Raw genomic sequence first — 21580 nt, 5'->3', positions numbered from 1 at the left:
CCTTATACCTGGTAATTTACTGAGCTTCTAACTACATGTTTTATGGTTATTCACATAAATGTGGGTGTGAACAGGCTTTAAAAGTTAATATCTAAACGGTCGAATACACTGATGAGCCGGATGTGAATTAGCACTGTTATGTTTACCAGTATGACACGACATGTAAGTGGTTGTGAAGATACAAAATTGTTTGTCTTCAGTTAAGTACATATTTAAAATTTGAACAATGTAAACACTTCATTGCAGCTTCTGTTTTTCTATAATTAAATATTCTTGCAACATAAAATAATTGGTCCTGGTTGAGGTGAACAAGGGACGTATTCCAGTAACCTCTGAAACGCAGAAGAGATGAATAAAATGTTGATGCCGCGTAACAACGTAAATAAATCCTTCCTGAAATAATGACTCATTGATCTGAGATGAGGTACAGAAAAAAGATACTTTAATATTGGAACATTTACAAGCTGAACGGAGCGGCGGTCCTGGATGTGGGAGACGGCGCCGGGGCTCAGGACCCGGTAGGTTGCCGTGGTGACTACACGTACCACAAGAAGCCGAAGCGCTGGTGCAGAAGCTCCTCGCGGGGCTTGAGGTTGAACAGCTCTTCTGTCAGAGGGGTGACCCAGCGGTCGGTGTGGAAGACGGTCTCACCGACCTGCAGAGGGAGCGTTACAGTGTCAAGATGCTCTGAAGCACAACATGTTCAGTATTATGTCCATCTAAAACTTTCAAGTAGCTTCTGGGTATGGAACATGTTATAATAATAGCCACAATAAATAAAACATAATTTGAAAATAAACACTAGTTTGAACAAACCTTCAATGAAGAAAGTTTTGAAATATTTTTGTCTAATTTTTACTTGAAGCTGAATCATATTTTAAAATATTAATTAATATTTGGATGAGACATTAGAATACCTTAAATAGTTATGTTACCAGAAAACTGTTTAAAAACAAACAAAAAGGTCGATTTGGATTTATTTACCTTCCACCCGGGAACATCCTTCATGACGATGGCTTCCTCCTCCAGGTTCTCCCTCAGCATCCGTAAGGTCCTGGGATTAATATAATAAAAAAAGGACTGTTACATATAAATCAAGGCTCTAAAAAACTTCATTAAAAAAAAAAAAAAAAATGTGTGGGATATTCTTTATTCGTATTGTCACCTTCGGTCCTGCTCTGCCTGTAGCAGAGGCATCAGAGCTATCCTGGCTTCCATCTCCTCAAACAGCAGGCGCCTGCGACACACAAACACAACACCAGCGGCAGTTTTAGCTTCGACTGTGAACGTTACACGCAGCTCGACTTCCATGAAGTTTCTCACCTCCTCTCTCTGTTCCAACTAAACAGCCTCCAGTAGCCAAACATCATGATGCCGATGCCAATGCCGAACAAAGTGTATCCTGTTGATTAAACAATTCATCATAGCATTAAGATGGCGTAGTGTACTCCACACAATGTACATTTCTGAATTACTTGACGATTCTTTAGTATTTAGTACTATTTTTAAGATAAATAATTGCTGTATAAATGTATTTCACAAAGGTTGGCACATGTTAAACAATTACAAATGGTAATTAAGCAACTACAAGTCAGATTATTTAATACAAAAGGCAAGCTGTTAATAACAAGGAACTGGCAACAGTTCCTTGTTTCTTACAGAAACAAGTCAAACAAGTTTCTGATGGGTTTTACCCACACAGTGTCCTTTTTAACCTCAACTTCCCACTAGTCTCTTAGAACTGAAGAAGCTCCTCGGATGAGTGGTGAAACTTAAAACTCTTCATGTCAATGGCCTTTTTATAAAAGCCTTCTGGATTGGTGGTTGGTAATCTCTTCCCCAGAATAAACAGTATTAAAAAATATATTTTTTTAGTAATTAAAACTGACTGACTTGCAGTGGCGTGAGACGGAAAGTAGCAGAGCCACAACAATGGGGCGTGAATTTGAGTTTGTTTCAGTTTGTTGTGATGAATGTGCCACTTGAAACCCAGATGTAGGGGGTAATATCTGAATCACAGGACGTCCGCAGGTAAAACTAATGCTGTGCTAATAGCGCTTTAGTTTATTTAAGGTTCAAGAACTGGCTGGGCCAGTTGTAGTGTTACTACACGATGTCAGGTACTGAGTAAAAACAGTAACAGTCACATTGGACTCATAACATTTCACATTTAGCCAACAGTTTACTAGGGATGGTATGATTTTTTATTTTTTTGCCTCCCATCTGATACCGACCTTCACTCCAGAAACTGGTGGCGAATCAAGTTGGAAGTACTGAATGACAATCTCCTACTCTACACAATCCACCTTGCATAATTTACAAATCTATGTCTGACTGACTTCATTTTCATTTCTGACTTTTGGCAGCTTTGACGCTAGCCATCAAAGAGGAAGACAGTGCTTTGACGCTACATGGATGTGGTTTTGGTTCATGTCAGAGCTAAAATCAGCAACTACAAAGACCAGACTTAGCTGAAACCCGATACCGATCCGATCATTTCAGAAATGCATTAATTGGCCCAGATGCTGGGACTAATCTGGAAACTAATCGGGAAACTCTACTGCAAACATTTCAAATCTGAATGCTGTCTGTTCAGTCAGATGAGTTTTACAGAACGTCACCTGCACAACAAAAACCAGCAGATAGTCGGTGACATATCAGACATATGATTTCAAACAGGATATGACGATTCTACTAATTTTTGGGGGTTTATAATAAAATATATGGAACACAAGTGGTGCAATCCTCAAATCAATCGCTTCAAAACAAGAGTTAAAGACTGTGGAAGGTTGGCGAGAAAAATTGTTCACCTGGAATTAAAATAATTGGATTTTGATGCTCCACACATGCATTTGTTAGGCTGTGTTTAATAATACAAACTTAAATAATTAAAACAAATACAAGAATCTGCCCTGATTATAGTAAACTTAAGGGAGCATGATAATATTAACTACCGTGGAATTGGTGCAACTTTTTGTAGTTTAACACAATATATGAATCATTATCTGTATTTAATGACTAATACACTGTCTTACCAGAAAACATTTCACCACTTACATGGAAACCGTCTTGATCATGTCAACATGTTGTGTATTTTGATGGTAGTAGGAACGGTAAATAACTCTGTCTTCATAATGAGGTATAAATTCATGATATTATAGCTATGATAGCAAGAAATGCTGCTTATAGTAATCTGGTAAACCCTCCAGTGCTTAACTCACATTTTAGACAAATAAGTGTAATTACCTGATTTCATGACTTCTAAATGAAACTTTATGAATTATTAAAACAAGCCGAATTACATGAACTCTGCCCAAACCTGCAGTTAGCCTGTGTGCGCGTTAGCTAGTTAGCAACTAGCTCTCGTTCCTGTCAATAACAATTCGCACAAAAGCCACTGAAATAAATATAAATTATTTGACATGTACTGTTAAAAGAAGCACGCATTGTTCCTCTAAATGACACAAACACATGCCCAAGTCTCTCACAACATCAGCATTTTAAGTTTAGCTTGTCCCTGTTTCCTTGACGTTCACCGATTAGCAGCATTAGAAGCGGGTCAGTCAGTAGGGCGTGTTATAAAAACCTCCATTTTTAGGAACTGGTGTAAGGCTACGTGTGGTTAGCTTTGTAAGTATGGCGTGCATGTACCCGAAAATCCTCGTTTTGGCAGGTTTCTCTTGTAATCAAACGCGGCATAGCCTCCCTGAGGAGGCATGTCCTGCTTCACCTTGGACCCCGCCATCTTCCTCCTGCCTTCCCAAAACACGCTGCTGACGTCACTGAAGCGACTCTTCTTCTCGCACGGTGAAAAACGGTAGCTGCGCTCTGGCGCCCCCACATGTCCGGACTGAAGAATGCCGTCTAAATAATTTAGCATTTACATAAAGTCATACTATAACTAGCATTTTAAATGGCTAATATCCAGACAACAATAATGCTTCCTGTGTAAAAATTGCTTCAACGCACTGAGTTATATTTTGTTAACCCAAAATACTCCATAACAAGGAAAAGCCCTACATCCAAAATCCAATGACATACAGCAGCAAAGGTAAATTTTCATGTAGTGTCATTTTGAATGTGTGAGTGTAATGAGCTGTATGTATGTAAGCTATATCTGTCAAAAAACTATATTTCCCTCTGACACTGCGCGCTACATTATCTCACGAATGTTTTTATGTGCAGTTGCCACTACAGCGTCTGAGCTCTAGAATAGTTTTCATATCTCAGTTTATAAGGGCACAGCTGTTCATCTCCTGGCAGTTATATGTAGTTGTATGTATAACTGCCAAGAGATAATGATACGGGATCTCACCAGCTAACACAAACACCACCAACAGACAACATGTATCTCAGTCTGCCTCTACGATTGATTTGCTTTTTAAAAATCTTTAGTCCTTTTTGTAAAGTTATGCCTATGTTTTATTTACGCTTTCTCCTCTTTGACTTTAACACCTGACTGGTTAAACAGAATCCACTCGCTTCTCACATCTCATTTCTTTCTCATATAAGATGGTCAAAGTGCTGAAACCCTCCTGGAGTTGTTTTGGTTCTAGACTATATGTACCAAAATAACGAACAAACGCAGCTGCTTAAAATTTATATTTTTATTATTTCTTCAGGAGCTAGGAAAAAAGTAAACCAAATAAAGTTTAACATAAGTTTATACAATGCAATTAAGATTATTGGAAAGCAGAGACATTATGTCACATGGTGAGGAGTACAAGATAAATATGGTCTTGTGAAATCCAGTCTTGATAGCTGGGAGATGGTTCCTTTAAGAATCAACTCAGGGCTATGTATATCCCAAGTGTCGCATGGATTATTGATGAACAACGGAGGCATGATCTCTTGCTCCAGTGTGGCAAATTCAGCTCCTTCAGAGTTTGCATTTTTTTCAGTGATGACGTAACACTCAAAATAATCTTACAATGTTGACATTGATATAAAACAAGCAAATTACAGATGGTAATTACAGATGAAATAAGCAATTACACCACGCTTCTTTAGCTAAGGTGCAAAATGGGCTTACGGGTAGGCATGCTGTTAAACAGGAAAACAAAAGAAAACAAAAAAAACAAAAACAAAGCTAGAATAAACTCTTCATTTGTGGAGACCACAATATACTGAGTGATTTTTAACATCAGTCAAAAAAAATGACAAAAAAGAAACAAAATAACTTACTGTAAATACAAAATAAATTCAAACTTGCAACTACACGATGATGTCTGAAAATTTTACAACTTGGTTATTTTGTTTTTACTTAAAATAAATGTGTATTTCGTTGAACTCTTGGGCATGATGACTAAAACCATTCAAGTGTCAAAAGGTTGGGTCCGTTTCACCCACATCATGGCAAAAAGGGCTAATAAGCCTAAAACTGAGTACTCATCTTTAACCAAGGTACTCACAGCAGACAAATCCACTTATCACCCACCATTAACTACCCAGTCTGGAGGACAGAGCCCAAAGGAAGCCCTTCAAGTATTTTTTTTTTTTGTTTGTTTTTGTCCCAGTCAAATCGAAATGGTTTCTGCACAATTATCAAAGAACACGAGCCTCAAAATAAACAACAGAAAATAAGAAAACTAAAACAAGAATCATACGAAGGTAATTAAGGAACGTTTCTTCACTTTGAGAGACTGTAATTGCTTAGCAGTCCTGTGGGGGTGCTGTGGACCATATTATTGGAGCAGACGAACTTGGACAAAAAACTAAGTATGAATAGAGCAGAGCGCTGCTTCAATTATTTCCATGTGTTTGCAGTCTGCGAGATGGATGAACGAGAGGGGATCATGTCCAGCAGGTACTCCCTCTGACGAGCGTCCACGGTGGCCGACGTCTTGTGACCCGTCAGGCTGGGGTTTACGTAGGCCATGGTCACTCCTGCAAGCATGCAAGAGAGCAGCGGATCAGCGCGCGAAGGAAGATGTGCGCGACGAAATGTAATGCTTTTTTTGAGCTGGGTAAGGAATAGAAGAATGATTTTGTGCAACACCTGAATATAAAGTCACCCATGGTCCCACAACGAACAGACACAGAGGAAAAAATGAGAGATTTCTACTCTAGGGTTATGTATGGTAGTGACACCCAGGAAAAATCCACCAAGCTGAGGGACTAAAGTGGGAAAATGGAGATCATTTCCAGGAGGGAGGAGGGGGCGGAGAGTAGGAATGCCTTGTCCGAAAACATTTCCTCCTGTGTGTTTAACTGAATTTTATTTTACGCTCCTTTTGTAGAAGATTTCTCAATACGAAAAAACGACAAAAAAATTGATTTAGGATGTTCAAGGATTGCTTTTGGACCAGACAGGAATTTGAAAAAAGAGCAGATGGCGCCAGAGGTGGGCTGGTATTAATGCGAGTCTACCTGTATTGCTGTTGCTCTGCTTCTTCCATGCAGTGGATGAGGCACTACCTCCGCGGATATTCCTGCCGCCGCCGATTCCACTGCTGCTCACCTTTGAACTCTGGACAGAGCGGTGGGAAACATGGGCATGCTTACCTGGCCGACTGACCAAAGCCGCCGCCGCCACCGCGCTCTGCAGCTGGGAGGAGGAGGAGAAGGAGTGGGGGACGCCTCGCACCCCCATCGATGAGATGCCACGGGACAGGTGGCCCTGCGAGCTCTGAGGGCGGTTAAGAGACACACACACACACGACATGTTTTTAGTCACACAGGGGTTTGGCCACACAGGCGTTTCTCTTAAAAGGATGAAGTGCCTCTAACCTGCTTGATGGAGTGGTGATGAAGGATGTTGCCTCCCCGGCTGCCCTGGTGGTGGTGCTGGAGGGAGGACACTCTGGCCTGAGCCTGCTTCAGCTGCTGAGACACCAGCTGCTCTGCCTTCATGGACGAAGAGGCAGATGAAGAGGATGACGAAGTACTGTGGGAGACCGGCGAGGACGTCTGCTGAATGATGCGCTGCTCTATTTCTTGCTCCTGTTGCAGCGCTTTGACGAACGCAGCCTTCAGCCTGTTGGTGTGCTCCGCTTTCAAAGCCTTTTTCTGATTGGACGACATGCAGTCTTCACAGAGCACTATCCCGCCTTTCGCCTTGTCCTGCCTCCAGCGGCAGGTGAAGTCAGTGTTGCACTGGGTGCAGATGAAAGGGTCTCTGACTGTGGACTTGGACAATGTCACACCTGTCTTTCCTGGATGGAGACAGATAAGAGACGCGGAGCTAAAATAAATAGGGGACATCAACATAAATAATAAGAGCAGACGCAAATAGACACGTGACTGAAGCTGAAAAACATTTTCAGACATCCAGCATCTAGAGATGGACTGTTCGTCATAACCGATGAAAGTTCATCTATTAGCTGTTAGCCCTAAAATACTCAATGTCAACAGTGATGGTTAAATTAGCTTTGTTGGACCAGCACTCGGGTGTTTCAATAACTGCCACAGTTAACGGAGCAGACTCTGACAGATTTAGAAGCTGGAACTGGAGACAAACTGGTTTGATAAACTTATTAAATGTCTTATTGCAAACAAAAACAACACACCTCTGTGGATGGTATCCAACAGATTCTGTACCACTTCTTCCAGTCCCACCAGGTAGATGAACTCATTGTTGGCGGCCGAGGGCAGGAAGTTAAACTCGGGGGCCGGTGGCTTGGGCGGGGGGATCTCCAGGAGGGTCTTCTCTAGCTGTTTCCGCAGGGCGAGTTTAGCTGCCGCTTGGCGACTAGCCGGAGAGTCATTCATGCTGACCACGGACACGCCACCGCTTCCTGAGGAAGAGCCCTTCAGACTGGATGCTGAGGCCTTTGGAAACGAGCAGAGGCAGGAAGAAACACAGCAGGTGTTTGGGTCAGTGTCGTCATATCTCGTTTCAGCGACATTGGTAGTTAACCACCGCTGGTACTGATTAACTAAGAGGCGTGTAATGATTAAAGAAGACACGTGATTGGAGGAAAAGATTTTTGCAAATGTTAGAGGATGCTCGTCTTGACTAGAAACGTTTTTTTGCCTCCACGGTCAAAAGCAGAAGAGGGAAAACTTTCCTTTTTCTGTCAATGACTTCCTTAAAGTAAAAAAAAAAAAAAAACGAGCTTTGATTGTGAGCAAAACTAAGACACACGGTGTCTGATTCTCTCCTCTTTTTGAGGCGACGTACTCACCAGTGAGTTCGTGCTACCGCCGATCCTGATGAGGCCTGCCTGGACCATGCCTCTCTGGCCCTGGCCTGCAGGGGTTGAGGTCCTGGGGCCCAACAGCAGAGGAGGGGGTCCCGACCCTGAACCTCCCGACGCAGCCAGCTGCTGCTGCTGCTGCTGTCGGAGAGCCTGGATCTGCTGTGGAGATACAGAGATGGGCTAACCAGGACGATGAGAGGGAGGACACGGAGGAACATCACAGACAGAGGTAGTGGAGGACATGGGGAGGGGACGGGAGGGGAGGGCATCGAGAGCACCGAAGCAAAGAGCACACACACAGAGAGAGAGGTGCAAAGAAAGGTCATAAGTCCTAAGTTGAACCATTTCCATGCGGTTTGTCTCCAGAAAGTGAACTTAAAGAAGGTTCAGACTTTCACTGCCCTGACGCACAAGAGGTTTAAATCTAAATGTCTGGTTATTGTCTTAACGGTATTGTTAACAACATTTCCATCCGGCTCACCTGTGCTCCTCTGACCAGAGGCGGCATGATGATCTGGGAGCCGTGTTTAGACGACACCTGCTGACCTCCTCTCACCAGAGGCGGAGGGATGACGGTACCTGAACTCCTGCCGGCCAAAATCTAGAAAAAAAAAAAAAAAAAAAACGATCAGAGAACGTATCGACTGCGGCGCGACTGAGCTCAATTTCACACTGTGCACATTTGTGATATTAGAGCATTAACCTGCTGAGAGCCTTTATTGCTTGTAATTGTTCCTCGAATTAGAGGTGGGGGAGCAGTGGAGCCGGATACACCTGAGGGCTGGAACACAACGGGGAACAATATTAAACAACAAACAGGAGAATCAATAAGATCAAGCTCAACTATCCCACCAGCTTCTAACCATTCCCTGCGTGTTGTCGTGGCAACCCAAGCCACAGCCAGGGCATGTCCTGAAGTCACGTCGTTGACCCTGAAGCTCTCAGTTACAGTCAGTTTAACTTCACAGACGACAGCTTTTTACAAAATAAAACACTGTCGTTTTTTGTTGGAGGAGCTCCAATCTCCATAGCTAATCTTTATAAAGCTTGACGTCAGCTGCTCAAATCAAATTAAATTAAAATTTTCAGCCCTGGTTATCCTGAACGATAATATTGGAACTGAAAGGGTTTGAAGACGGAGTCATGTGTTGCGCGGATGCGACTGTTTACCTTCTGCAGAGTGTCCCTTTGTATTTGGCTCTGTCGAAGTTTCTTCAGCAGCACCAGCTTGGCCTCCTCCAGACGGAGCTCCTCCTTCAGCTGCTTGATGATACGCTCCCTCTCGGCCGGGCTGCTCTTCTGCACGCAACGCGTCAAAACATCAATTACACCAAAAATAACAACACTTACTTAACACAAGGTTAACTAAAATGTAAAATGTCCTTATCAGGTAATTCACAAGTGCACAAACATCTTTAAAGTCGGAAAATAGCTCGTTCACACCGACAATTAATCGTCTTGTTCACATAAAACATCTTCCAGCACAGGAATAGTTTTTGTTATTAATGAAGTCTTGTCTCATCTCGGTCTAAAGATCCGTCTCTGCAGGACGGAAGCATGAAAGAGGTTTGTGTCTCACCATGAGCAGGTCAGTGTCCAGCTCCTTGAAGTGGCTGAGGCCGTTCATCGGGGGGCTGGGGGAGTCGTTATCAGACAAGATGATGACATCATCATCATCAGGAGACGGAGGACGCTTCTCCCTTTTTATACTGCTTCAAGAAAAAAACGAGAACAAAGGCATTTAAACGAACCGATCAGGCATAACATTACGACCACCCTCCTAATATTACTATTACCAACCATTCTGTGTACAAATGGATGAGTTTAATGCAGAGGACAAATTCCATGCATAGTGTATAGACACCGATCAGGCATAACATTATGACCACCTTCCTATTATTGTGTAGGTCTCCCTTGTGCCCCCAAAACAGTTGTGACTCATTAGAGAATGGACATGGTCCCTCTGAGGGTGTCCTGTGGTGTCTGGAAACACAATGTTGTTAGTCGGGGTCTTTGTGTCCTATGGGTTGAGGGGAGGGGCCTCTGTGGATCCTCCCACAGATACTTGATCAGTTTGGAATCTAGTGAATTTAGAGGCCAGGTCAACATTTTGTGCTGTTCTTCATGTTTTTTTTTGTAGTTGTTCCTAAACTATAATTTTGTGTGTGTGTCTGTGTCAAGGAGTGTCACTGCTTGTCATGGGGTGGGGGTGTCTGGTCTGGTCTAGGTGGGTGGTGCATGTCTATCCACATGAATGCCAGGTCCAAAGGTTTCCCGTCAGAACATTGCATGGCTACAAGATGATCAATGTTATTAACTTCCCCCGTCAGTGGTTTTAATGTTGTGGCTGATCAGTGTAAATCTCTGTATTATCTACATTAAATCATTTAGTATATTGCCTCACACAGGACATTATTGTATCCAATACATTTCAAGTATTACTCTGACAAAACAGGGGAAAAATTAAGTTCAGAATAAATTTAACCCCTTAACGTCTGACGTACAGGTCGACTAAACACAAACCCTGGAACCGCTTTAAGCTTTACTATACGTGCACTACAAGAGTTCGTACTGTCAGATCAAGTGAGGAGGTCATGAAGATGTGCGTCTTCAACCAGCTGAAACACTGTCTTCCATTACTAATGTTTGAATTCAAGGAGGTCTGCTCCTCAGCCACGATTTTAATTTATGACCGCAGGCTGACGCGCTCCACTATAACCCAACAGGTCCAGACACATCTGCACACAGCGTCTCTCCGTGTGGATGCCACTCCGACAAACAGGGGAACATTTTAAGGGCAAAGGTGGGGCAAGGTGGGGCTTAGAGCAGCTCCAGCGAAGGTCTTTAAGTCTCAATGCAACGGCTGTTTGAGAGCGCAGGTTTCCTGTTGAAACAGGACACCGTGGCAGGGTATAGCAGGCGTCTCAGGCATCCAGGGGGTGACCTGCTATGGGGGCTAAATACGTCACACAAAGCTCGCTAAGGAAATCGAAGCAAATGGGAATCATGGAGGCGGTTCGGATCGACCTTCACTTGCGTCTCCGCGTCATTGTTCACATTTTACTCATACAGTGTCCCCCCCTTCCCCGTTCAAACGCAGGCTGTATGTGAGAGCAGATGACCTAAATCCTTTGAGTTGAGGAGCTCAGAAGCTAAAGAGTGGGAGTAATGCTCCTATAAAAACAAGGGCGGCCCTTCAATTGGACGCATTATGTTTTTCTCTGAAGCGTAAAAAGTTGTTAAAGTTATCGTCATGTCAACATGAGGCCTGTCTCCCCTGGTTGTCCTCCTGTCTGTGTGTGTCTGTGTGTGTGTGTGTGTGTGTGTGTGTGTGTGTGTGTGTATACACGTGTGTGTGTGTGTGCGTCTCCTCGGGGCTTAGCCATCATCACTTCCTGTGGATTAATCAGTACTCTTTCAAAGAAGTCACGTGACCTCAAAGTCATCGTCACGTGACACGTTCACTTTTCCTCCCACCCCTCACCCGCCCCTCCCCTCTCTGCTCCTCGCCATGGTGGAAACCATGGCAACAACCGGCTGGAACCAGTTTGTCACACACGGCTTCATTTTGTGTGAGGGAGAGTTTTAAGGGTTCAGGTGGTGAGTGGGGGGAAAATGGAGGTGAACTGAAAGATAAAGTTAGAAAGCATCACCTCTGAGCGCAACACATGACAACCCCCCACCACCACCGCCCCCCACCCAGCAGGTTTATACAATACCAAGATTACAAAACTAACTTTTAGATATTTTTTGACATTACACCAAAAAGTCTAAACAAGTAGCGGACAGATTTTTTAGCCCATTTGTTGATTATGATTTTTTTTTTTTTTAACTTCCTGTGGTTGTCACAGCTGAACGGAGTTGAACCGTTTCTCACCCTCTGGAGGTGCTCATGTCCACGGGCTGCTCCCCCGTCTGAACCTCGACTTTGATGGTGGCCTTCACCTCGCCCGCGGGCAGCAGGCCGCCGGACGCCTTCGTCTCCACCTGTCGGACCCGGCTCCTCGTGTCGACAGCCGCCTCCGCCTTGGCCTTGCCGGCTCTGTCGTTAGAGTCAGTCCGATTGTCCGAGCCGGGTTCGACGATCGGCGGCCTCTGGGTCCGATCCTCATCGTCCTTGGCTGGCTGGGAGGCTGAGGGTAAAGTTAAAGGTGATGGCGACGGGCTCTGCTCTGGCTGCTTCTCGTCCGCCGATCCGGCCTTAGTCCGGCTCTGACTGTCCTGCGCCGGTATAAGCTCGGGTTTGGGGCTACTTTGTTCCTCTGTCGTTAGTTCGGACGGGTCCAATTTAGGTTTCTTGCTTTCATTGTCAGCCCGAGAGGGTTCTCCAGACTGTGGAGCAGCCTCCTTCTCCAGCGCCCTCTTCTGGCTGCGCGTCTGGCGGACAGCCTCCTCAGACATCCCCTGCAGATCCAGGGCAAAAATGAGAGAATTGTGTCAATTGTTGAGTATTCACACACGTGAAGTCACACGTTTAACAGCTCAGCATCCTGTCACACTTCATCCGAGCCAAAGTGCAAAACGGTTCAATGTTAATTTCAGGTGTTTTTATCAGCATGAGAGTAAACAACAGAAGAAAATGTAAGGGTTTGAGAAGCAGACACTTTCATCTCGTGCTGTAAGGAGTTAAAGTGTGAACTGACAGCAGTATTGTGTAGATGAAGTTCAAAAAGCTTGCAAAGTTTAAATTCTTAAAATACTTATAGCTGTTGACGCGTCAAGTGAGACATTTGGTTTAAAAAAAGCTGCTGAAACATTTGTCAAGATGTTCCTCACAGACAAGTGTGCAGCTCAGGAGAAGTCGAGTCGTCAGGTCTGTAAATCTGCTTTATTGGCAAAGATGAGGAATAACATTATGGCCACCGGAGACAGGAGAAGTAAATAACACGGAGCATCTTGTGTGATAAAGATGCTGCTGGGAAACTTTTTCACCTGGCATTCATGGGGATGTTACTTAGACAAGTATCACGCGCCTATCCCAGACCAGACATCCCCACCCCACAGCAACAACGCCCCTTGACGGCAGCAGCAAAACAGTTTAGGAACAACTCAGATAACATGAAGAACGGCACAAGGTGTTGACCTGGCCTCAAAAATTCACTAGATTAGCCTGAACCCAAGCATCTGTGGGACGGTCCACAGAGACGCCTCCACTCAGCCCAAAGGACAGAAGGTCCACGTCCATTGGAGGCACAAAGGAGACCTACACAATAACAGGAAGATGGTCATAATGTTATGCCTGATCGGTGTATGTACACTATGTGCTTGGGATTTGTCGTCCGCATTTGTACACAAAATCAGAATGACTTTATTAATCCCGAGGGGAAATTACCTTTCATTACAGCAGCTCCTACTCAAAGCGCACCAGTGTTCAGACATAAGTGCAACGTAGGCAAAAAGAATAAGTAAGAATAAGTGGGCAATTATAGTAAGAATACACGCATCAATGTAAATTGTACAAAGAATGATTAGCTGGGTTAGGTGTCTTGCTAAAGGGCACATTGCCCGAGGATGTAGAGGGGATTTAAATCACTAACCTTACTGTCTGTGGTCTAATGCACGTGGCCTAAAGTCTTTTCTTTTGTATCTCTCTCAGAAACCTGGTTAAACTCAAACACTAACCGTTCATTTTCAACAGCAAATAAAGACGCCTCCAATTCCACATCATCTGATTTGTTTTTAAAAGTATCATGATGGAAGAGAAAGAGACAAGCTGAAGCTCTAACCTGTGTCACATTTTATTCCTGTGATGTTAAAATGAAAAGGACAAACCCACAATACAGAAGGGCGTTTAATATTCAATACTGAAGCAGGGGGGAGAAAAAAAAAACTGACCTTGAATCAGCTGCAGGGGACACACACTGACTAAAATGGCAAAACATGTTAGATTAGGGTGGTCACATGACCAAGATGTTGACTATAATTCCAAAACCTCCAATTATCCAAATTTCAAGCTAAGCCAAAAACCAAAAGGGACGGGAAAAGAACATGGGAGTAGTCTGAGAGCACCTTGTGTCGAGTGGCAAACACAACAAAACAAAAAAAGCACTGAGCCCTTCGCGTCTTTCAAAAGACATGTTACGGCATAAAAATGTTGCAGCGATATCAAACAAGACAACACTCTAAAATGAACTGCAGCGTTGTTTTCTCTTCAAACATTCACGACGACCAGCGAATCCGCATATTTTACTATTTCATGCGTTTGAGAGTAATCTTTTCCTTTTTCTTTTTTTTTTTCCTCCAACTGGATTTAAAGCTCCTTTCTCTGAGTCGGGCGCAGAGAAGCAACAGATCCATTACTGTCTCATCTTATCCCGCACACAACAGATTCAATCCCCCCAGATGTTGACGTGCCGAGCCGCAGAGGAGACGGAGGCGTACAGCGGCTCGCTCTGTTTGGCAGATGGGCATTACAGAGTGCACTTGTGCCCTCACAGAGGTGCATCAGTACGTGGTACATAGTGCCGCGCATTATTCCTAAAGTGAATCCCTCAGAGTCAGAAATAAGAAGAGGAGACCTCGTCAGTCAGCGCGTGTTTACCTTCATGGTTCTGATAATGGCCTTTCACGGTGCACGTCTCTGATGCACTTTTCATAGCGGTGGATAAAGACCCATTTGTGGATAACAGGCCGCATACATTCGGCTTCCTGTGCACTGACAAATGTAAGCGAGTTAATCATTGTTATTGATATTGAATCTGTGGATTTGGGCATCATTTGCCTCACTGACGCTTCCGTCAAACAAACCGTCAGCGGCACAAACTCTGTTCACACTAGAGCCGGACGGTGTAGAGGTTCATACCAAATACAGGTATTTAGTTCTGATATGATATGAATTCTTAATATACCGGCATAACGGTGTATTTCACTGCACAGCATTTGGATGATGTGCCGCGAGACGCCGTTTCAGGTAGCTCTTCTAAACACACATGACTGTGTCACTGCGGGGCGTGGCAAAGATGAAGAACAAGAAGACTAATTGTGCCAAAAAAGGTGCAGTTTTTTTTTTGTATTTTTTTTTTGGAAGGCCAGACCCAGCGGCGTCGTATGGGGAGGAAAGGTGATGACAATTTTAAGGGCCCACAGCGCAGTAGAGCCCACACACAGCCCCCAGTAGCATCTGTGGCTAAATTAGTACAGATAAACTTAACTAATTTACATTAATACTAATTAATCCGAGCTAAAACAAAGCCTCACAGTCGCGCGATATTTTAATTTTAATAATTCGTACAACTCCTTTGGCCCCTTCAAAAAAATGGTTTGGTCCACGGTTCGTTCTTCCTCATTTGAATTAAATGAGCGTGAACAAACGAACTCCAGCAGACAGAGAGGATAAAGTAAAAAGACAGTTTAGACTTTTGTTCAGTTTACACTGGGATGGTTTTAGTATTTTTTTTAACCAAACCCCGTTTCTTCATTTCACCTTGACAACATTTATTTATTTTTTTATCTCTGTAAATGTCCCCGGATTTCGTCATCAGCAGACAGTGTTAACACGGAGCCATGCAAACCTGTTCTACTACTAGTGTGGAATTATCAATCTACAATATTTACTCATCATCACAGTGAAACAGTCCATCCTTAGTCAATCTGCTGCATTAATTCCTCTCTTAAACAGTACAAAATGTTGTGAACACGTGATTATGCATGAAAAAAATAAATAAATACCACGACACTGCCCAGCTCTAGTTCATACAGCTACAGTTACACTCGTGCAACAGACTGCGATGCAGGTATGCCTGGTAGGGTAAGTAACGCTTAAAGTGATCACCGCGCTGCAACAGACATCCTACTTATACGTGTCAGCGGAGACCGCCTGACAAATATCTCCTTCCAAAGCTGACAATCACACTCACACAGCATGTGGACAGGTGTGCGGAGACGAAAGCGCGCAGGGTACGAACTCCCTCCAGCTCTCTTTTACTTTCTTTCACAACTGTCACTTCTGCGGGTACAGCTGAGAGCAACACCATGACTGATTAGCAGGACAGGCTCGTCTAAAAATGTGCACCACTATCCCCCATCTATGTGAACGTCTATTCCCTGCACCCCCTCCTCTTTTTTTCCCCCCCTTTCAAAAGCAGCAGATAGTTCAGGAACGTTTGCCTCCTGATGTGGTGAAACAACAACGAGTGCTTTTACATGGTCTCTGGCCTCTCGGTTACCGTCGGGTTTCTTGGAGAGCCGGAGACCAAACACAGGAGCTTCCAGTCACTCCCCACTTTGCAGACAGACTCGTATTAAACGCTTGTTAGCACTTAGTCAGAAGATCAAGACGCACAATGACAAATTATATAATGAAGTTCGATATGCTGAAGGAAATCGATAATGGATATCAGACACGGGCATGTTGCACTTATTAATTCCCCTCTTCCGTTATTAGTGGTCTGGATGGAGCTGCTAAATGGAGGTAAATGCAGCAGACAGACAGAAAGCAAACAGTGTTTTCCCCTCAACTCCTGAGCAAACTCAGTTGCTACAGAAACCTGGACGCTGTTGCGAGTGTATCAATAATATAACAGGTTTAATACGGTCCATGTAAACCGCACGTCCAGAACAAATAACGGGACACTACTCTGCATGTTCACACACTCGCTGAGTTGATTTTCAAACGAAAAGGTGTTGACCCGCACGGCCTGCTACGCCGAGAGGAGCCAACCTGCGATTAAAGTTCACACATACGCCAAACAGAAACCAAAAGTGACATTCAGAGGTTTACAAACGCCCTCCCTGTTTGCTGGACAACCATGAGGAAGCCTGAATCATTCTCGTGCATCATTCTTGTACAGTACATCCTTGTCACGGAATGAAGGCCCGGTCCTCTCAAGCCTGCGGAGGCCCTCGGTCTGCCCAGCGACACGCTACAGGAAGCTGTATGGTTTTTTAGGGGGGGGGAAAGGGAGCACAATTAACCCTTACAACCTGGGCAACTTCTCAGTGACGCTCACGCTGTTACGGCGACGAGCACAAAGCGCGCACAGTGTTTCCATCACGTCCCGAATGCAACGTACATGCCGAGCAATCATCTGGTAACGGAGAGCTGACTAAGTTTTTTTTTAATACTCTGACATCACTGAGACACACATGACATGACCCTTCCCAGGATTCACTGGGACACACAAAGCACTTTTCCTGAGAACCGGTTTAAACCGGTCGGCTAGTGTGTGTGTGTGTGTGTGGTGTGTGTGTGTGTGTTAGACTGAGAGAGAAGCTGAAGCTGGTTTTAACCCTTCAGGTGCCGGAGCAGGGACGGCCATTATACAGTGTGTGTGTGTGTGTGTTCCTGTGTGTGTGTGCATGCCGAGACTGGGGTGGGGTGTTGTGTTGACAGTTTTAATTCTGGTGCATATAGCTGTGAAATGATGCTGTGGAGAGAAGTTCGACATGAGACACGTCAACCAAGCACCCCCCCTCACCCCACATCCTTAAACAGACTCTCGCCCTATCTTTGTAATGGGAAGTCCGAATGGCAAACAGGTTTCACATTTCATCTCCACGGCAGTTTACACGCAATTCCTTCAAGACCCCCCCCCCCCCCTCCTCCCGTCGCCACACACACACACACACGGTGGATCAGACCCTGACTCATCCAACAACTTTACATCATATGCAACAAATGCAAATCGTCCAAAAACAACTGAGAGTCTATACGCTGTTCTTATAAATAGTCATGTGTGCTCACGAATTATCTTACATAAAACATAATCCTGGTACGTATTCAAATGAGATGGAAATACTCAAACAGCACATAACGACACTGTAAAGACTTACGGCACTTACTGTCAAGTACTGTGACAACTACAACCTTCATGACCACAACGCCAGTCCCACACGCTGCCTCACTGTGTGTGATGACGACAGTTAATGAGAGTTAATTGGGCTCTTAATAGCAGGCAGTACGTCACATCCAGCATCGGTCCTAAAACTACTCATCTTTATTTGGTCATCGGCTTAAAATGCCTGATGAGAGTTTGAATACTCCAAGTTGTGTTTTTTTTTTTTTGTCTGTATTTATCTAATCAAACTCAATCATCTCGTTAGCTTTACAGTGTAATTAAATCACAATGATAACCGCCACATTATCTGATTGCACCGTGCAGGTACTTGACTCTTGACAAGTGTGGCTTTCACCAGCGCTGAATACACGTGCTTTAGTGCTGGTATCAAGTTGCCACCACTATCAGGGCACCGCTCATCTCTGTCTCCCCTAGCTGCTTCAAGGTGCTTATTTGTCACGGATCCTGTCAGCCATCAGTCACTCAACCAGGCTTCATTCACGGCGGCATATTCAGACGCACATACAGTATGTGCTCAGGACTGTATTTACCCACCGACAGACCTTTACCCTGTGAAAACATATTTCCACATCACGCAGGGGTTTCAGAAAACTGTGCAACTATGCAGCCGAACTAGCCTGCAAAAGTGCTGCGGCAGCAAAGCATTCTTATCATCTGTCAGAGTAGAAAATGATAGCCAAAACAGTTTCCACACAAAAACAAAACCCTGATGATGGATCAAAGCCTGAGAATTTAATCGGAGTTCTTTGCGGGTCACAAAGTTGCTGGGTTAATTAACTTCACACCTTAATGTCAGTGATTAATGCACCAACTAACGTGACTGTTTACACAAAACAAGCTGCGAAGATGACTACGGAGAAAATTGCTCTCAGTATATTTGATTCAGTCACCGTTGTCACCACAGCTGACTTCCGACTCAGCGAAGCAGCTTAAAACTTGGCAGACGACTTTTCGCAGACCAGTGGCTGATTGCCAAACAACTGGCTGTGTTTTCTGACTCAATTAGTCCTGTAAGTTTAATACAACAAAAACAGACGCTCTTGGGTGGGGTACTACTACCACCGGTGCAACATGGTGCAGATACACAACTTCAGCCAGATAGTTCATTAGAGTCAAAACACTCTCCTCTTCCTCTGACAACCCCCCTTTTACTAAAGGCAACCTGCATATTGTTAACATGTAAATAACGCTTTACAAGGCCTTTGTTCGCACAGACAACTGAGGGTTCATTCCAGATCACCACAAAGAGGCAATAAAGTCTCGCTTCACCACCAACCCCCAGTATACAAGGCATGCACAGGACTTTTTCGGTGTCTGTGTTGTGTTGCATTAAGGCTGGACCACTGATAACAATCAGTCACTGTTAAGAACGAGGTATAAAAGTGGGAACATTTTGGTTTCGTAACGCAACAATTATAATTAATTAGCTCTCGTCATGACAAAAACAACCCGCCACTGCTGTTACCGGGAAAGATTAAAAGCGCCGAAATTTTTTGCCGAAATAAGGCAACTTTCAATCAAATTAATTAATATTTAATTAAAAGTGCAATTAAAATCGTCTACCAGCAATAACCAGCGCGTTCGTGACACGGCGTTAAATGCTGCATGAGGTGTCGTGAACGTACCATGAACAACGCCGGCTTCCGTCATTTCCAGTCATTAAAAATGAAAATGTTTAAATCCATCCGGAGGGTAAACAGTCGGTGGAAATGCTTCATTAAATAGTTTGATTGAAACAATCCTGACACGCGGCTTTGTCCCGAAAAAAGCTGCACACTGTCAGTAGTGGAGAAATGTGTGTGTGTGTGTGTGTGTGTGTGTCTGGGTGAGAGGACGAGAGGAGGAGTAGTGCGTGTGTGTGTCAGTGTGTGTGTGTGTGTGTGTTCAGCTTTAAGAGGAGGAAGACTACGGTTGTCACAGAGAGAAGTAGGAAGATTAGCTACCAGATAGCAGAACCAACACTGGTGCCACGGGGCTTAAAGTGGGCAGCTTCGTCCACCATTACCGTCTCAACACACGGTTCACCCTCCAAACCAAACTCAGCCCTTTAAAAACTAAACCCGGCCCACAGTACATGTGCAAGCAGCCGGCTTTTTTATTATTGACACCGCCTCGGAGGAGGTGTGCGTGTTATTAGTTAGCGAGCTAACATTAGCTACATCGCACAAACAAAAACACGGAGCCACTTCGGCTCGAATAAAAATAAAGAAAGAAGCGGTCGGTGTGTGGGCACGGACGGCTGCCAGCCACTCCGGGTCAAACTAATCAAAGTCCCTCCAGCCTCTCGTCAACATGACCCGCACAACCAGAACCGAGCCCGAATCGCTGACCTGACGGCACCCCCCCCCCACCCCCGGATGCGGGACAATCCGTCGGCTCAAGAAGAGGGGGACACAAACTTTCATCCCACTGCCCTAAAAGTCGGGCTGTACGAGTCTCACTGGGACTGTTTACCTGGGTGTCCCCTCCCGAGGAAAAAACCTTCGAGTCGGAACTCATAAATTTCATCGACCGGCCCACGGACGGAGGCAGCCGCCGACGAGCCGCTGGCGATGTAACGTTGTAATCCTCACCTCATTTCACGACTTCTACCGCACAAAACCAAGTCCACGCATCATGTTTACGAGCGGCTGCGCCGAGGAAAACGTAAAATAAAACAAATTTTGTCTGAGCCAGCCCCCCCTCTCCTCCCCAGTACTCAACCTTTGGCTCTGCGGAGAAGTGTTACTTTTCAACAGCCCATCAGCTTCTTTATCGTCACAGATAGGTGGAGGAAAACCTGGCTCCTCTCGACGAGTCCGAATAAAAGGCTCCCCTCGATCCACTTACTAAAAAACTTGGGCTTCACCTAAGTCAACTTACTCGGTAGCTTTGTCGCCCGTTCTTCGCCGATGGTCGACCAAGTTATGTTTAATCTGCGGTTAACCTCGATAAATCGTTGCTTTTTTGAAATCCAGGGGATATCCTCTTTTTTTCGGCCCTCCCCACTGCCGCGTCTGTTGCCAAATAATGCGCCTCAACACACATGGAGCCGCTGCGTCCTCTTAGTGGGCATGCGCACCTCGGCATACCAGGGCGACCGGATCACATCATGTAAGCACTGACCACCAAGGGCCAAAGCAGGACGACAATGACAGGGGCCACGGGGTCCTCGGAGTGACCCACGACTGTACCAACAAGTACAGCAGATCCCCTCAGATACGCGCACGCACGTACACGCGCGCGCGCATCATGTTACAGCAAGGACCAATAAATATGCAAAACACCGCACATTTCCCTAAAAACACTCACCAGCATAATTTTTTGCCTCTAGAGACTAATATAAGTATCAAACTCCAAGTCGGTACTCAGATTGGCTGCGTTGTCTGTATGATGCGCACAATGTCTGAAGCAAAAAATAAATAAATAAAAAGTAAATTAAACTTATGATGACTGAGAGCAAACATAATGCCAATTTACACAGTTGCACAATTGCAATGCAAAGTAATCATGTCAGCTGCCCCATTGTCCAGTCCAACAAAGTCCAATGTCCACTGCACTCTGGTCATTTGATTATCTGCACTACTAAAGACTAATATCAGCAAACGTGGGTCCTGCATCATTCCACAATGCGTCAACTGTGTCTGGCAGAGGTGTCTGGAG

General features: G+C 44.6%; 2 protein-coding genes across 10 annotated transcripts; both read right to left on the bottom strand.

Annotated features, from left to right (window-relative positions):
- Positions 1 to 420: 420 nt before the first annotated feature.
- ndufa13 (NADH:ubiquinone oxidoreductase subunit A13) lies at positions 421 to 3811 on the bottom strand. Its single transcript, XM_047590722.1, has 5 exons — positions 3652 to 3811; positions 1324 to 1402; positions 1166 to 1237; positions 985 to 1054; positions 421 to 655 (listed from the first exon to the last, which is right to left on the bottom strand). The coding sequence occupies exons 1-5, from the start codon at positions 3743 to 3745 to the stop codon at positions 536 to 538; spliced, it is 435 nt and encodes a 144-aa protein (XP_047446678.1). The 5' UTR covers positions 3746 to 3811; the 3' UTR covers positions 421 to 535.
- Positions 3812 to 4592: 781 nt separating this feature from the next.
- On the bottom strand, positions 4593 to 20967 carry LOC125010754 (transcriptional repressor p66 alpha-like). 9 transcript variants are annotated; one of them, XM_047589555.1, is made up of 11 exons: positions 20801 to 20967; positions 12019 to 12545; positions 9721 to 9853; positions 9312 to 9440; positions 8845 to 8922; positions 8623 to 8742; positions 8127 to 8321; positions 7509 to 7770; positions 6730 to 7154; positions 6370 to 6628; positions 4593 to 5886 (listed from the first exon to the last, which is right to left on the bottom strand). In XM_047589555.1, the coding sequence occupies exons 2-11, from the start codon at positions 12540 to 12542 to the stop codon at positions 5747 to 5749; spliced, it is 2265 nt and encodes a 754-aa protein (XP_047445511.1). In that variant the 5' UTR covers positions 12543 to 12545; positions 20801 to 20967; the 3' UTR covers positions 4593 to 5746. The 9 variants fall into 9 exon arrangements, with proteins under 9 accessions (XP_047445511.1, XP_047445514.1, XP_047445513.1 ...); XM_047589558.1 differs by lacking the exon at positions 20801 to 20967 and adding an exon at positions 20642 to 20791; XM_047589557.1 differs by lacking the exon at positions 20801 to 20967 and adding an exon at positions 20512 to 20660.
- Positions 20968 to 21580: the final 613 nt, after the last annotated feature.

The sequence above is a fragment of the Mugil cephalus genome, chromosome 7, assembly GCF_022458985.1.
Source record: "Mugil cephalus isolate CIBA_MC_2020 chromosome 7, CIBA_Mcephalus_1.1, whole genome shotgun sequence".
NCBI lineage: Eukaryota > Metazoa > Chordata > Actinopteri > Mugiliformes > Mugilidae > Mugil > Mugil cephalus.
Note: the sequence above shows the minus strand (reverse complement) of the source record. Positions and strands in the feature narration are given on the sequence as shown.